Below are 17,766 nucleotides of genomic sequence, written 5' to 3'. Positions count from 1 at the left end.
TTCATTTCATTTTCAGCTCCTTATCAGTTCTATGGATCACCTCCCCTCTTGAATGTAAGTCTCCAGTTCAGGTATTCGTGTAGGATTTTCAATGGTCTAGTGAAAAGTTACCTTATTTTCACTTGTAATTTCTATATTTCTTTCTCCTTGTTTATCTATGCATCGTTTTCCTCTGACCTGCCTCTCTGGGCACCCACATTCTTAACATCCAAATTATTTCCTTGCTTTTCATAGAAAACCAATGCCTCAGTTTCACTCATTTTTCCCAATTTTACTTCAACTCCCTAGTTAGAATTCACTGTTAATACATACATATTTATTTATTGACTTTCCTAATGACAAAACACTACCTGCCTTGAGTTCAAAGAAATAATACATGTGAATAAAAGAGGGAGACATGGAAGCCAGACTGCTCTGCAAATTTACCCCCCTTCCTTAAAGGAATCTCACTTCCAGACAATAACTGTCTAAGTTCATGTCTGTTTCTCCTTAAATGGTATCATAATGGCTGGCCCTGTGTAACACGTGCAGTCTGCATGGGTCTTCCGTGAAATGCCTTTACATACGGCTGCAGATAATACTTTTCTCTGGGAGTCTATAGCTTTTTAATCCAGCAGTTAATATCCTACTCATTTTACCAGTTATTTTGATCTCTCTGGAGAATGGGCATGGAAGTAAAAAATGGCTGCTTGATTTGCTGAACATAACTGTATGTTTGCTTTTAGTTAAAACCTCTCTAATGGCATTACATACCGTAAGCCAATTTTAAAGGAAGTAACGGCTCTCGTGTGGGCATCAGTCAGCATAAGCTTTAGAGTCAATTCCATATTTAATTCAATGGTATAATATTGTTGGACAAATAAGCATTAAATTGTCATGAAAAATGAAATATATATAGGAAAGGAAAAATGGTTAAAGCTGAGGAACTTTTCTTACAAATATGTTATTCTATTGGTCCAATTCACTATTGTTGAAATCTTCTCTTTACATGGTTCATCTTGTCAAGCTATGCCTATATATACTATCTGACTATCTCCTGACCTCATGTATAGCAATAAAATATGCCTTCCGATTTAACATTCTTCGGCAGATATGCAAAGCAGATTCAGGAACCCCCCCCCCTTCCCTATAGTGAAGGAACCTCTCCTTGTGACTTGGATGCTTTTGAAATTTTGTAACACATCCTGCTTTATTGTCCCTCTTCTAAGGGCCTAATGTTAGTTTTTATTAGGAATATTGTTAGGAGCTGATGAATTTTTCATTGACCGTTGGGGGTATGAAAATGTTTTGAATTCAGTTTTGAATGTACATACCTATTCGAGCTTGAAACAGTTTTTTTTCAATTCAGTATGGGTTATTTGAATAATCGCGGAAGCATTTCAATCTTGAAGTAACTGCTTGAAGCTCAAAATACTTCCAGAAAGGTAGGAACATTCTGTTTGGAATGCAAAATTATTATTCCAAGGCAAAATAGGGCATTTCAAATTCAGAACTCTTTGAAACTAAAGCATATTTTACATCATTATCTGATATTGTCTGAATGACTGAAAACCAAATATCACACTGCTAGGTTTTGTTAGTCCAAACTGCTAAGTTTTGTTATTTACTTGCTAGCAAGTAAAGTATGACTGCATGTATGTCAGAAATCAGAATCTCCTGCTTATAGTATATTTTATTATAATGTAAACATATAAGACTTGTATCCTAAAACAAAGCTATTCTCCAAAGCTCCTGAAGGCAGGACAAGAAGCAATGGATGGAAGCTAATCAAAGAGAGAAGCAACCTAGAACTAAGGAGAAATTTTCTGACACTTAGAACAATTAATGAGTGGAACAAGCTGCCTCCAGAATGCTCCAACATTGGAGGTTTTTAAGAAGAGACTGGACAACCATTTGTCTGAAATGGTATAGGGTTTCCTGCCTGAGCAGGGGGTTGGACTAGAAGACCTCTGAGGTCCCTTCCAACTCTGTTTTTCTGTAAAAGATTTCTCAGCCCACAAAAGGACAGGATAGGATGTGGGAAGGCATTTCAGAAGAGATCCTCCCTGGTTTTCTGGAGAATAAAATAAGAGGGAGAGGGGAATACTTTGTCTTGCAAGTTTCTGTTAATATACCATTACAATAAAGATAAGAGCAAATATACATACATGGTGGTGCTTCTTGTGTGGACAATCTTGAAGGGCTAATCATCATATATTGTTTGCATAGGGTTACAAAAAACTGAGCAAATGATAGTTCCATGCCCTGAGGATTTGCAATTTAAATCAGACACGAAATGGAAAGAAAAACAAGAGGAAACAAGATGCAATGATCCCAAGGAACGAATTTAAGATTCTGATATCTGTACTACATTAAAAATATATCAGCATTATGGTGTAGAGCTAAATGCTTTAGGGGAAAATGTGGTAACTATTGTAATTGTGTTTGGAGAAAGAGCTCCAGAATATAGTCCAGCGGCTGGACAGAAAGTGTGGTTAATTAAAGGAAGAAGAGATTTCTAGTTTGCTAATGGTGATAGAATGTCTATTCTTGCTGGCAGATGAAGAATACAGATAGGAAATAAAAACAGGAAGGCAGGAATAAGATACTTGTATCAAAGGCAGAACAAATTAAAAGTTAGCCCTTGATTATAAATCACAAACATGGCCAAATTCACATAGAGATTTGTTGTGCTGGAAAAAGCTGCTAGGAACACAACTGAACTAGTATATCCAACCCTCTGCAAATTCATTGGCTGATGAATATTAGTGTTATAGCTAATGATTCCCGTTCAGGAGCCTGGCTGTTGTTATATTACCCAGAGGGGTATTTGCTGGGGAAGAAATTGAATGAATTTTCCATGTTAATGTGTTTATGCCCCCATATATCCTATTATTAATTTGCCTTTTAAAAACTGATTGATGTGATGTCCAGCAGTTGCTGCTACTGCCCAAAATAACAAATGGCATTATTTACTTAGCCACATTTTCTGATGGTGGATAGACTCTGACAGATGCCATTACAAGACATGTTTTTTACAAGAGCAGAACATTTTTCACACCATGTGAATGAAAGTAAAAAGATGTATTAAAATGTAATCATAGTGCTTGGAGTTTCTGGTAAAAGTTTGGCTATCCAGATAGGAGGGGCTGTACTAAATCAGTGGCTTAGATGAGGAAATAGATATTGGACTGTGGAAAGTCTATTTTGATACTGCCAGCTGTAAAAATGTCTCAATTGTAAAGTCCATTAGAGAATAATGTGAAATAGGGCAGCAGAAGTAGTACTCCAGATGCAAGGGCTGAGAAATGTTAGCTGTCTTTGGTTTCAGGACAATGGATAGCAACATGGTAGCAGCGACTATTTTTTATGAGATCCCGATTGTCTTTCTGCAAACTCTATCTCTTAATGCGCTTTAGCTTGCTGGAAAATAGCTGGCTATAGAAAATAATCCAAATTTATTAAAGAAAAAGGAAAACTTATTTTATTGGCATAAACAAAAGTATATCAAGTGTCTGGATTAATGTCACTGTTGGTGATGCTTTTGATGAGATTTGTCTGAGAGATCAGTTTTTCTGCTCGTGCAGAAAAACTTCTATGATAATCTCTCTTATCATAATCTTATCATTCAATCAGCTGCATACTTCCTTTGCCTGACAATGAACAAGGTAACAACTTTTGTGTTATTGTGTGTATTGGGTTGGATCCAAATAGGCTGTTTCTAGAAAAGAAGGTGCTCAGATCCAGTAGACGTTCTTTGCTGGAAGAAGAGCAACAGGGCAGCATTCCTTGCCAATTTATCTACTTTGCTCAGCACAAATTTTTCCAACAGAAATAAAATTCCACTACACACTAATTGATTGATCGATTGATTAATATGTACCATTAAGTCATTTTTTACTCCTAGCAACCACATATATAGACTATCTCCATGACAACCTGTCCCCAGTCTGATCATTCAAGTCTTCCAACAGTGCACTCACTGCCATTGTTCATCCTCATTGCTATTGGTCTCCCTCTTCTCTTTCCTTCTACCTTTGCTAGCATTAGAATCTTCTTCTGTTTGGGACATATTACACGAAGACCTCTGGTAATTCTCAGAAATTAATCTTCATATAATACGATCCCAACAGAGTGATTTGAGCCCTTGTGTCTTGAGTAAAAAATCTGGGTTGATTTGTTTAGTGATAGATTTGTTTTCTTGGCTGTATACAGTATTCTGAGGAGTGAGTGTTCCCCAACCCTAAAATTCAAAATCCCTAGAGATACTGCAGATGTCTCTATAATTTGCTTATGGAGTAACCTTAAAATCCATTATTATTATAAGACATCTATAATCTATTAAAACTTTCATTCCCATAACCTTTAACTGGGCAAAAGGGTCCATCATAGGGCAACAAGATAGCTCAAATAGAATATGTCCAAAATCTGGGCTTCATGACTTCTGAGAGAATGAAATTTGGGAAAGTTCTTGCTGCTTCAGCTGCTTCAGCAATGCAGGCTGCTGCTGTGGGTCATGGCATGCTCACTTTGAAGGTTCCGGCTACTCTCTTGCAATCCCTTGTGGTCATTCCCCCAGCTAGCTGGGAAGGGGAGGGAAGGGAAGGGAAGGGAAGGGAAGGGAAGGAAAGGAAAGGAAAGGAAAGGAGGAAGAAAAGAGGGAGGGAAGGAAGAGGGATGGAGTGAGGAAGGAAGGAATAGTAAGGAAAGTATTAGGGGGAGAAAAAAGGAAGGGAGGAAGGAGAGAAAAAAGGAAATAACAGGGAGGGATGGAAGAAACAAAAGTCACGAAGGGAGAAAGGAAACAACAAGGAGGAAGAAAGAGGGAAGGATGGAGGAAGGAAGGAAGGAAGGAAGGAAGGAAGGAAGGAAGATTTCTGATGGTCCCCACCAGCTTCTCACAAGAAAATTTAATGGGGAATTCAGCGGGAAATTGGAAATAACTCCTGCCCCTATTACTTTTTGCCCACCTGTGGTCATTCTATTTCTATTTAGATAAGGGAAATATCCCTGGAATGATGACCTAGCAGAGCCCACATTGTCTACTTTACTAACTAGCTACTTTAATCAAAATATTAAATGCAATACCAGGTCTTTATCTGCCTAAGGCTGTTCAGTTTTGGAATTCAGTGCCAGAGAACTATGCTTCAGAGCACGCAAGGGGGTGAAGGGAGCACCTGTTTATAACTCCTTAAAACAACCACGTTTTCCTGGGATCATACAACTGCCGCGAAGGCTGCTACATTCAGCCCCTGCATGTTCCAAAATGTATTTTGGGATCAGATTTGAAACACTGCATAGTTTGGCACAGGTTTGGTATTATATTGAGTAACAGTATAATTATTGGAAAGTTCAGACATTTGCTCTATTATCCGTGTAAGTTGATGTAGACAACATATGGCCCTTGACCACTAAATTATTAAACATCTCTTTTGTATAGATTAAATGATCAGTTTCCACCCTCTTGTTCAGCAGCTGAAATAATTGTCATGAATTGGATGACTAATAGGAATTTAGAAGACAAATTTCCACAAAAACATTTTAGGCTTTTTTCTTTGTTTTTGAAAAGAAGCAATTTGCAAATTGGGAAACCAAGTTGTAATATTAAGGTGCTGTCTTGGTGAACCAAAATGTGATTATCCTTTTCCGGCATTTAAAATAAACACAGCTTCTTAATGTGACTTTATGGTATCCCAAGAACTTTTCTCCATCTCTAGTGGGGAAAGAAAAAGACATTGCAGCTGCATGTAACCCACACATTAAACAGATTAAATGCATGCTTCTCTAGGGAGGGCTCTGGCAGAAATGAACATTGCAAATTGAACTGCATGTGATTTTTTTTAAGGGTATGCCTCCAATATTTTAAGTGTAGATTTAAAAATAACAAGCAAGGACAAAGTGCTAGTTCCTATAGTAAATAGATCATTAGGGAATCAGATTAGCTTGCTTAGACTATTTAGAAAGTCCTTGGAGAAAACATGTGAATGTACTTCAAATAATTAATTATTCACTCTTCGTCTTGGCTACCTTAAGTTTTGGGGCTTTGGAGACCAATAGTTTAGTCCTCTACAGAAGATGAGAGGCACATATATAGCTGATTGCAAGTTGAAAAAAAGATAGATGTTGTAATCCACCAAGTCACCTCTATGTGGTTGGCTATAGAAATGTGTTAAACAAGCAAATATATGGGATGAAATAGGATGGGTTGGGATGGGATAGAATGGCATGGCATGGCATGGTCCTATTCAGAGGGCACAGATGTGCAGATTCTTTCTTTTAATGGTCCTGCCTTTTTCCCCCAAGACACTGGTCTTAGAAAAAAGACTTTGTCTTTTTGGTTCCTTGCCTCCAGATATCACTGCCCCCTGCCTGATGAATTTATAACAAAGTTGTCCTCATCCATGACTTAACTCTAAATGAAAAGACTGCTGGACAACTAGCTACTAGCTTTCCCACCTGCAGTTCCAATTCTGCATAAGCCTAGGCTAGATACGTAGCTAATGGTGAGGCATTGCTGTGATAATTAAAAGTTTATATTTACTAGGAAATCTCTTTGAAATATTTTTTCAAGTGAGTGAACAAGATAGAATTGGGAGTGACCACTCACTGTGCAGCTCAACAGTCTCCCTGACTGACCAGCCTAAGGATGTGCATTATAGTACTGGAAAACCCATATTTGGTCATTCTGAAGGACTTCAACATTGTCAGTGAGACAACCTTGTCTGGGCTGGTTCAGAACTTCATGATCTCATTAAGACCAATAAAACTGACTCAATTTGTCCTCAGACCAGTGCAGAGGCCAGAATATACTTTGGGTTAGTCTTTTTCTGTAAGCTGTGAGGAGGTTGAAACCTAGATATATTAAAGACTACAGTTGGTGAATATGGTGAAGTATCAGTGGCTTCCTGTAAAATAAAGCCTATTAAAATATTTGTTTTTAGATTAACATTTGATGGAATGCTCTGGTGGAATTTCCAATAATAAGGAGCAATTTGTTCAGCACACCTATTAAGGTGAGCATAGTAGCCTATGAACATAGCTACTCTTAGTTGCTTCTGTTCTCTGATTTGGGAGCAGAGGAAACCTTTGTTGTTAAAAAGGTGGAAGATGGCCATAGTTTTAGTAATGTAACTTAACAGTTCGTCATGAAGGCAGTCAGACAAGTATTAGGCATATCTCTCATGGGCATTGAGGGTAATGAAGAGGGCTGTTTCTCCATTGCATTCTTATTTAGGTGTTTTTCTAAGACATACAACAAGTGTTGTTATCTCCTCTGATAATTCATGGGTTGAAGTCCTTAGAGGTCTGTTATGACAGATTTTCAAATTATATCGAAGAGGTCAGCAATGAAGACCACCCAGAAGATACAACTGGCACAGAATGTGGAATTCAGAGCAGTGCTGGGCACCTTTCAATTTTGCCATGTTACATTACTGCTGCTTGAGTAGCCCTAGCTTCCAGGTTCCTTCTGGGTGAAGTTCAAGCTGCTGTTTACATAATATAGAGACAGATTATTTTCCCCCTGAATGTATCTGACCCAGGGGTAGGCAACCTTGGCTCTTTTATGACTTGTGGACTTCAACTCCCAGAATTCCTGAGCTCAGGAATTCTGGGAGTTGAAGTCCACGAGTCATAAAAGAGCCAAGGTTGCCTACCCCTGATCTGACCACTCCACCAGGCTAGAGAGAATGAGTACTCTTTCAGACCCATCTCTTAAATGTTGCCATCTAGTGGGAATTAGGAAGCGTGCCTTTTCTATACAGTAGCAGCCCCTGCCCTTTTTATTCACCCAGAAAGCCATATTGTCCATTGGGAATGTTTGTTTTAGCTGAGGGCAGACTGATTGAGTGGTCCAGGCAATAGAAATTGCATTTTTGCACATGGGTTCATAGTGGTCAGTCCCATGAAGAAGATGGTGATGTATCCACTCTTGAAAAACACCTTTCCTGGTGTTTACGTCAAATAGTACCAGGTAGATACTATTTGATGTAAACTATGATAATGGAAGCATAATACCACACATTCAGTGATGTCACCATGCAAACTCTGCCTTCACATCCTTACATTCCTAACATCTGATGTAAGTATGTAAGTCATAGCATTTGCAAGATGGCACAGTCATGGGTATGCTGTCAGCTATCTCCTTGTCTCTCCATGGATACTTATGCTGGCAGAGATATTAGCAAATCCTCTAAGTAAATTGGGAGTGGATAATTGTGCAGTGGTTCTGTGGGTAAGTGTATTCTTATTCTCAATATGGATGATAGCTGTGTATTTTGAGAATACTTCTAGATCAGGCATGTCAAACTCGCGACATCACGTGACATCGCACAATGTATCTGAGCTTGTTCTCCATTACTGGCAATGGGGTGGGCATGGTTTTGGGATGACACATCCGGCGGGCTGGCAGTTTGGCACCCCTATTCTAGATTCACAACTGACATTATATAGCTAAGTGAGTATTATAGTAACAAATATCTGATTATCTTTTGTAGTTCATACATCTGGCAACTACATATTTAGACTGCATGTAATGTTGAACTACCTTTGTGTTTGGTCTGGAAACCATGGATGGTGCATCATGTGGAACTAGAAAAACTAATGTGCAAACACATTTACCCTGGTGATGAAGCAAACTGTGCTGGTTGCAGTCCCAACCAGGGTCAAGATTGGGTAGTAAAAAATCTGGAAATTGGTCTCTTGAGCAATTGATAACTGAATATGCAATAAAGAACAGTTAAAATTTAAGGAGAATTGTTATCCAGGGGCTATTTGAAAGAAAGTGTTCCTGGTTGTATTATTTAGTTTGGGAAATATTGTGGCTGATTTTTCTGGATTTAAATATTCTGATTGATGAAGAATTTGATATATTTTATGTCAACAGTAGTTTGAAACTTGCTTTGGTTTTGATTTTGTATTGTAGATCGCTACAATGCATTTTGTTCTTAAGATACATAGTTATTCAGAGCATCCTAAAGAGTAAGCATATGTAAGTTTAATAACCCCTTTAACATTCCTGTAATGCTAATAGTTTTCTTATTCTCATATTGCTCTTTGACAACATACAAAACAGTGTAGTGTATTTACAAGTGAACTGGAATTTTCCTCCACTCATACTTTTTTTTTATCACAGTACTACAATCAGCTTAATCTGTGTGCTCTCTTAGAAGGCTAGAAGGACATTTAAAAATAAATAAATAAGTCAACTTTGAACCTGAGAATGATATTTTTCAGTTGGGATTAATGTTAATATCCAATGGCCAGTTTCTGTACAAGGCTTGAAACTTATTTCAAGGTGGACTTTTCTAAATAATAGGGCTCACTCAAGATTTTGTAATTCTTACAGGCAGGTATATTTATGCATCAGAGCATAGCATTTCTTCCAAATGATATAGCTTCAGATGCATTATGTGGTTTAATACACTGCAGTTAAATGTATTATTTATTTGCCAGATTGTATCTTTCCTCCAGGGTGTGAAGGCAGCATATATAATACTCCATTTTACAATATTATTCCCACAACAGCAATACTTTGAGGTAGGTTGGGAGGTAAGAAATAGTTTTCAGCCCTTATGAGCTACCATGACTAAATGAACTTGAATTTAGGTTTCCATAGTGTTGGTCTAATATCTCAAGATAAGTACTATACAATACAAATGCATCTCTTCCAATTACTATGATCCAGAAAGACTAACACTGAATCTGGCGTAAAGTTCCAATTCAGTATAGAATTTGGGTTAAAGAAAACCAAAGTCCTTCTTCTAATTTTTAGATCCAGCTATTTGTTGAATTTATTCATTACTTACAAGACTAATGTAAGTAATGTTGGGAGTTTTGATATTTACCTAAGAAAAGACCTGAATTTTCAAAACAATCTTTTTTTAAAAAACAAAAACAAAACTTCATCCTTAAATAATACAGCCTGAGGACAGGTACATCTCTTGCTACTTCCAAAATGTATAACAACAAAGCTTAGGTAATCCTTTTAAAATGGAGCAAGTTAATAGTTGAATGAATCTTTCTCTACAAGTACATACTATGAAGAAGTCCTAACTCCACAGTAAAGTTGATAGCCAGAGGTGTTGGCAGGATCCAGTGCTTTCATCACCACAACAGAGGCAACATTGCACAGTCACAATGCAGGTTCCATCTCTTTTGTACATGTGCGTAGGACATCTTAATGCATACAAAAGTGTGGTGCTTATGTCATGTGTCTCTGTTATTTTCATAATTCCTCCCCCAACTCTCCCTGGGAATACCTCTGTGGACGGGATCTGGAGTATTGGCAGAGATTAACAATGAAAGACAGATGGAGTTTAATAAAAGTAGCCAAGACATTTCTTTTGGCAACAGGAGGGGAAGGAGCAGGGGAATCCAAAGTCCATACAGGTAGTCCTCAACTGATGACCACAACTGAGCCCCAAATTTCCATTGCTAAGCAAGAGAGCTGTTAAGTAAGTTTTGCCCCATTTTACGACCTTTTTTGCCACAGTTGTTAAGTGAGTCATTGCCATTGTTAAGTGAGTAACATGATTGTTAAGTGACTTTGACTCATTGATTTTGCTTGTCACAAGGTCTCAAAAGGTGATCACATGACCCTAGGACACTGCAACAGTCATAAATTCATGCCCATTGCCAAGGGTACAAATTTTGATCACGTGACCATGGGGATGCTGCTACAGTTGTAAATTTGAAAAATGGTCATTAGTCCTTTTTTTCAGTGCTGCTGTAACCTACAAATGGTTGAAGAAAATTATACATGCTTTCGCATTTTAAAGATCTCTTTTTTAAGTTGCAAGGCTTAAAAATGGAAGGCAAATGGGGAAACAAAAATGATGGCTAAAATTCAAATCATGTCAGCATCTATATCAGCTTGGCATGCGATAGCAATGAAATGTCAAACACTGTATTTAGCATTATTAGAAAAGAGACTGAAAACAACCACTTAAATAAATAAGTAAATAAATCTATAGAATCAGTTTTTGCCACAAGAGTCATAAGATCATTTTCAGTCCAGCAAAATTGTTCTTTTGGGTCGGAGACTCCCACCCCACTCCCTGCCCTGGAGAAACTGTCTGGTGCCGAAAAGTGGCATGAAAATTCAGCCAACCGTGCTTGGTCATCCATAATTTGTAGCTTATCGCAAAGTGTAGATGAGGCCTTGTCTTTAACAAAGGAGAGTGCTAGGCATTCTTCTTATTTTAGGACGCTTGCTAAGACATTCCTAGGGATGGGTTTTCAGCTGATGTGTGGTGCCACCGTTATTGCAGCCTGCAGATTCTACCACTTTAAATTAATCTTGTATTTACCTTAACCAGCAATGACCACAAGTAATTTATTCAGAACTAATGTGGATGAAATACGTCCTTATGAGGGTAATTGTACAGCCTGCCCTAGCTTTAGTTAAAAGGACCATCAAATTCTACCTTTCAGTTAGCCCAGTCGCTTTACACTGGAGAAGATGAAGACCTTCTGTATGAAATGTCACGCCCGGTTGGGTTGGCTGCTGCTTTCAGTTCTGCACTTTCCTCTGCTTCCTTTTGAAAGGCCACCTTTTTCAGAGTTTCTTGCTAAGAAATTCTTTATGAATTTCTGCAACAAGAAGAGATGTTTATATTCTACAATTAAACAATAATACTTAAGCTTAGATAATTCTGCATCCAGAAATTCAAGATAAAATCTTTGGATTAATGACTTATGTACAGGTCATTCTGAGTTTGGTAGTCATTGTAAGGAAAAGTTTGTTACACATGGAGTTTAAGTAATATCTTTGGTCATTGTTCAGAAATACTTGATTTTTGTGGATTACAGAGGCATACCCACCTACTTTGGGGTTATTTGTAGAGTCAGAAGAACAGACATCTATTTTTAAAATATGAAAGTAAAGCTTTCCCTCGAAATCTGAATCAGTATCTGTTATCATAATTGTGGTTTTTTCCCCCCTGATATAGCATATACTCTGTTCTGCTTCTAGGCATTAGCATTTTTTTCTCTCTCTTTTGCAGGCGTTTTGGTACAAAATGCACAGCATGCCAACAGGGAATCCCACCCACCCAAGTGGTCAGAAAAGCCCAAGATTTCGTCTATCATCTCCATTGCTTTGCCTGCATTATCTGCAACCGCCAACTTGCCACTGGGGATGAGTTTTATCTCATGGAAGACGGGCGCCTGGTGTGCAAGGAGGATTATGAAACAGCCAAACAGAACGGTAGGGTTGAACATGCATCCTGGTCTTGATAAAATGACTTATTAGAACTGAAAAACAGAACAATGCAACACTGGAAGACAACATGGATTTTCCTGCTCCGCCTAGGAATATCAGTACCCATCACTTCCGGTACTGTATTCTTGCTTATTGCAGTTGTGATGCTGGAGGGAGAGGGGTCCTGTCAACTGCAACTGTTTTGTGGCCTAGTATATGGCTTGCAACTGTTGGCTCTGATTCTGGCCCAAGTCCTGATTACATATTGAACCTAATGCACTATATTAAAGATCTGGATTGGTCTCATTTGTTGTTTTAGCCTTTCCCCCTTTTTATTCCTAGGACTATGTGCACAGAAAGCTGGTTTTTTGCCAGTTATAATCAGTGGCATGCTGATAGATGTTTCAGAACTGGCTCTGCTGGCTCCATTACTGCTCTGATGCCACAAGCTGTAGAACAACTGATTAGCACACTAAGGTGCAGTGACTGAGCCATGCCTTTGACTGGCTTGGAAAATTCCAGAAAATGTAGCAAATGGCTCTTCCAAGCCAGTTGCAACCTCTCGATATAATATTAGGAGAAATTAACTGGGTATGTTAAAATGGGAACTAAAATTGGAACTATCCTATCAGAATGGATGCTTCATCTGGAAAAATCATTTTCCTGTAGTTCAACTTTTTTTGTGTAGCATCCCAAACACCTCCATCCTTTTCTGCTCATTCACAAATGTGTATATCAGATGGTTGGAAGTAAGGGAAATATACAGGGCTTTGAAGCACACATTTTATTTTTATTTATTAGGATGTGCCACAAGACGTTGGTCTTTGCATATTTGTCATCTCTGTTGATTTCCAGCTGCTGTACATAAAATAAGATCAAGAGCTGAAAATAATCCCAGACACAGCTCTCTCGAAAGCAGCAGAGTTGCATCTTGCACTTTAGCTTGATCTGGCCCTTCACTCAGAAAGTCTCCCATTTTTCAGTACTCGGTCTAAAATGCCGATATTTATTGTAGGTAAAAAAAAAACACAACAGAACCGGGGCTGGGTTCAAGGAAGCCAGACAGAAAAAGGCTATAGATCACTAATGCTAATGAATCCACAAAGGCTGCCCAAGAGTGCCTGACTGAAATTAAAACTGAACTGGTCTTTAATGGATTTCATGTTGACAAGCCCTGACTTCTCATTAATTAAGGACTCTATTTTGACCTAATCAATTTGGCTAGGGTGATGCAATGCCTCCCTGTGTAAAGGAGATTGGTGGAGAGGGAGGCTAATAGATCATGGATTGAATGTTACTCAATTTCTATTATAGGCTCAGTGTAATCAATGACTTCAGTAGGATATAGTTTTGCAAACCACAGAGCTTGGGGAGGGGGAGGGAGGGATTATCAGCATATAGGTTAAGGTCCATTGCTAACCACTTCTAGAAGGACAATAAGTTCTAATATTACAATAAGACATATTTTATCAATATGTGAGAAAATATAAGTTGTTTTATGTTTTATATTTTTTATATTTTGCTAATTAGAGGGGTGTGTATATGGAGGCTAGCTTCAAAGAAAGAAACTACTATGAAAAGAAAGGCAGCTGAATCTGAGAATCATCGTAAGAATTCAGAAAAATCTATATTCTATATCTTACAGCCTGGCAGTTCTAGCTCCAGGATGTATTTACTGCTGATGAAAATGGTTACCTCACAATGAAAGTGTACTAATAATTTTTCTTACAGTTAACTGGACCTAAGGTAGAAGGTCGTGACCAGGTGGGAGGGGCCTAGCTGAGGGCTCTCATCAGCAAGCTCTCCAACCCCCTCAGCAAGCTCTTCAACACCCCCCTCCTCCTCTGAGTCATCCGACCCAACTGCCGAACCCACAGGCTGACCCTGAATCACAACAGATTGTAGATTTAACTACAGATTAGTTCCATTATGCCTAGTTAAAATGTTACTATAATTACCAAAGTTGAGGAGCCTTATTTATGCCCCTTTCCACCTCTTTATGGAAAAGCATACGTTTATGAGTAGTTCCATCAAAATGTGGGTATAACAGGTCTAAAATAATTCATAGGTGCAAGACAGGGAAGTCTAGTATAAAAAGAAAAGAAGGACTATACATATCAAAATAATCACATTTCCTTTCCTTAAAATTAAGTTGGATAGTCAGCCCCCTTGTATTGCTTGGTGGATTGGAAATTAATGGAAAAAACCCAAATCAATGTATTTTCCTATGTAGAAAGTACAAAGACATTAAAATGGCAATAAAAATATATGTATATTTTTATACACATATAAATGAACTAGTTGACATTACTATGAAAATAAAAAAACATTTAGAATTGGAATGGAATAAAATATTGAGGATACATATTGCCCTGTGACCACTTGAGTTATCTTATGTAAACATCAGCCTAAACAGATCTTTTCAGATCTCTCTTTATTCTATTTGGTTTTACGGGTGGTTCTCATTTAATGACCACTCATTCAGTGTCTGTTCAAATTTACCACAGTGCTGAACAAGTGCCTACAACTGGGCCTTGGAGTTCCAGCTGTCACAGCATATCCACAGTCATGTGATTTCTACCTTGGCAATCATGATTTCCTGCAAACATTCCCTGCTGGCTTTCCTGAAGCAAGGTCAATAGGGAAGCTGACAGAAAGTCAGAGGTCATTGTCGTGTGAGGTCCTCACTTAATGGCAGACATGGTCCTTGCTTAATGGTGGACTCCTGGAACTGCTGTCACTAATTCCTATCATTAATCGAGGACTACTGGTATTAGTTTAGTGAAGTCTGGTTTATTTTAGTACTCTGTATCCATAAAAACTTAAATGTACCCCTAAAAATGTTCAAATATAACTGCTCTATGATCATTTGTGTTAGCTTTCAAAACTCCCCACATCTTCTAGGCAGATTTCTGGTTCATGCTCCACATTCTAAAATAACTGGAAACTCTTCCATTACAGATGATTCAGAGGCTGGAGCCAAAAGGCCTCGAACCACCATCACAGCTAAACAGTTGGAAACGTTAAAAAACGCCTACAAAAACTCCCCCAAACCAGCCAGACATGTGCGGGAACAGCTGTCCTCTGAGACAGGATTGGACATGCGGGTTGTACAGGTGAGCACATGACATAAGGTTGACTTTTTCTTCAACTCAAATGATTGGCTGGTTTGCAGCGATTCTTTTGGAGAGTTCAAAGTTACTCAAGGCGATGTAGAACACATTCCAAATTTAAAGCCGTAGCAGAATGAATGCAAACCTGAAGGATGAGGTTGCCTAAGATGAACTGTTCAGCAATCCTTCTGAATAGAAACCTCCCTTCCTCTCTTGAGAAAGCATAGTAAGCTAAGTCTAATTGGCAATATGCAGGAAGAAATGGGCCAAAATCTTGCGATGTAACATCTCAGAATCATAAGCTTGGTGAGGTTGATGAAGGTCTACTACTACTACAGGGCTTTTCAACCTTTTCACCCATTGTACCACTTTTAGGATATGGCAACATCCGAGTACCACCAGTTGCCTAACAAGGTGTCAAAAACTTGACCAAAAAAAAAAGTAAAAGAGTGATGAAGTCCTCGCCTTACAACAGTTAGCTTAGTGACTGTTCGAAGTTACAATGGCACTGGAAAAAAGTGCCCCCCAAGGCACAGCCGAGCAAGATACCTGCCTAGTGGCGCTTCTCCTCCTGTCCGAGGTTTTCATTGTTGTGGGCATTTCTGTAGAGGATTGGCTGTAGGGGTGGGGTGGGGGGTGTTTGGTTTTTATTTCTCCCCCTCTGCTGGGCGGTTCCAGCAGGTTTTGGTCACTTCACCATCACAAATATGAATCATTTGCCAAGCATCTGAATGTAAATCACAAGACCCTGGGGATGCTGCAACATTCCAGCTGATTGGTGCTTCTTCTAGGCTCAGCAGAAGCACCAGGATCGGCGCCAAGCTCCAGCTGGAGCCTGGTGCTGATCCTGGCACTTCCGCTGAGCCCTGACAGCCCTGCAGCTCCAGCCGTCCTTCGCTCAGGCCTGTGCGGTGCTGCCACCGGTTCAGCTCATTCCCCTCCCCTGCTACCACTTTTCTAGGATGGTCGCGTACCACCTGCCAGGTGCCAATGTACTACAGGTGGTACCCATACCACTGGTTGAAAAGCCCTGTACTACTAGAATCAGATGAGCCTTTTCCATAGCTGCCCCTACTTTGTAGAGCACCCTCCCTCCACAGTCTGGCAAGCTCCCAGCTTTCTAGCCTTTTAGAAGGCCATCAAGACCTGGCTCTTTACCCAGGCACTGGAGTAGAGCAATGGAAGATTATGGGGCACCCTTGGAGATGACTGAAGTACCAGCTTTCCTTTCTTTTCTTTTATTGCTTCTTGATCTTAGTTTCATTTTTATGATGTTATGGTTTTATTGCTGATGTAAGCTGCCCATAGTTCTGTTTTAAGATAGACAGCCATACAACTCTTTTAAATCAATTGATAAATTCTATGCACATGGCTCCTTTAATAGCTGTGTCAGATTTCTGCAGGGCAGTTTAATACCCAAATGGGATTCTCTATAGAATTCTGTAGCTGTTTTCACCTTCTTCCTGATGGTGTCATTCAAAATAAATACTGTTAGTAAAAGTACAGATGAAAGTACAGACTGTCTTCCTATATAGGCCTGTAGTCCTGATTCAATAATTCCCATCTACTTTATCTAAATAAAGTAGTAAGAGTAGGAGTAAGAGGCTCACATTGTTGTATTATATTTTATTCTGAATATTGTTTCTCTTATTATAATTCTGATTTTCTTCCCTTTTATTTTTTGATTAACTCACTTGTCAGTTGCTGTGCTGTAAAGTCTACTCTCACTTAGATTTGGAACTTTGCCCTCTTTCTACAACCTTTTACTAGGAAGCACAGCTTCTCAAGGCTTATGACTGCAGAGTCAGAGCAGTGCTGGGGACTCTCTCTCCCGCCCCCCCTTAATATTAGCAGTGGCAGCTGCAGATGTTGACTTTCGCTATTAAGTGCAGTTCAAAGGGACTCAGAGACTTGGCTGCACATCTTGAAGCCTATGTAAAACCACAAAATGGTACTGGGGGAAAAAAACAGAGAGAGCATCCTAGGAAATTAGGGTGGAGAAAGCATGCGAATCAGTAAACAAATAGTGCAGCAGATACAGGCACTCAGGAACCTCTAATTGTCACTGTGTGCCATTGCCACAACATAGATCTGGAAGGCCAGGCACACGCATACACAAAGTGGTTCCTATTGTACATCAATCAAGACTTTGGATAATGATGTGATTATGATGTAGGGTTAAATAAGAAGTGCTTCTCTTCATTTCAGTTCCTTGGACTTGCCCTGAAACTCTTTACTTATGGGTGATATCTAATATTGAACAAGTTCTCCCCACCAAAAATTCACAGTAAGAAACTTCAAACTGTCTATACTGGTATTTGTGCTTTGTCATATTATAGATATTATAGGTATTAGGTATTCATTATTAATACATTTCCCATATGTCTTAGCCTAAAACCTTTTTTGCAGTTCCTGTTATTTCATTACTACAAGTAGAATTTAGGGAAGCTGTTATCATCCCCAGTTTTTAAC

At 38.9% G+C, this 17,766-nt stretch overlaps 1 protein-coding gene across 1 annotated transcript in view; it reads left to right on the top strand.

Annotated features, from left to right (window-relative positions):
- The window catches only part of LHX4 (LIM homeobox 4), a gene marked incomplete at both ends in the record, with an annotated part of 59,638 nt that overhangs the window by 39,221 nt on the left and 2,651 nt on the right, over positions 1–17,766 (top strand). Inside the window, 2 exons of the mRNA XM_081322410.1 lie at positions 11,985–12,187; positions 15,143–15,297. Of these exons, the coding sequence (XP_081178536.1) occupies positions 11,985–12,187; positions 15,143–15,297 (358 nt within the window). The remainder of the gene's footprint in view (positions 1–11,984; positions 12,188–15,142; positions 15,298–17,766) is intronic.

The sequence above is a fragment of the Vipera berus genome (assembly GCF_964194415.1).
Source record: "Vipera berus genome assembly, chromosome: 3".
NCBI lineage: Eukaryota > Metazoa > Chordata > Lepidosauria > Squamata > Viperidae > Vipera > Vipera berus.
Note: the sequence above shows the minus strand (reverse complement) of the source record. Positions and strands in the feature narration are given on the sequence as shown.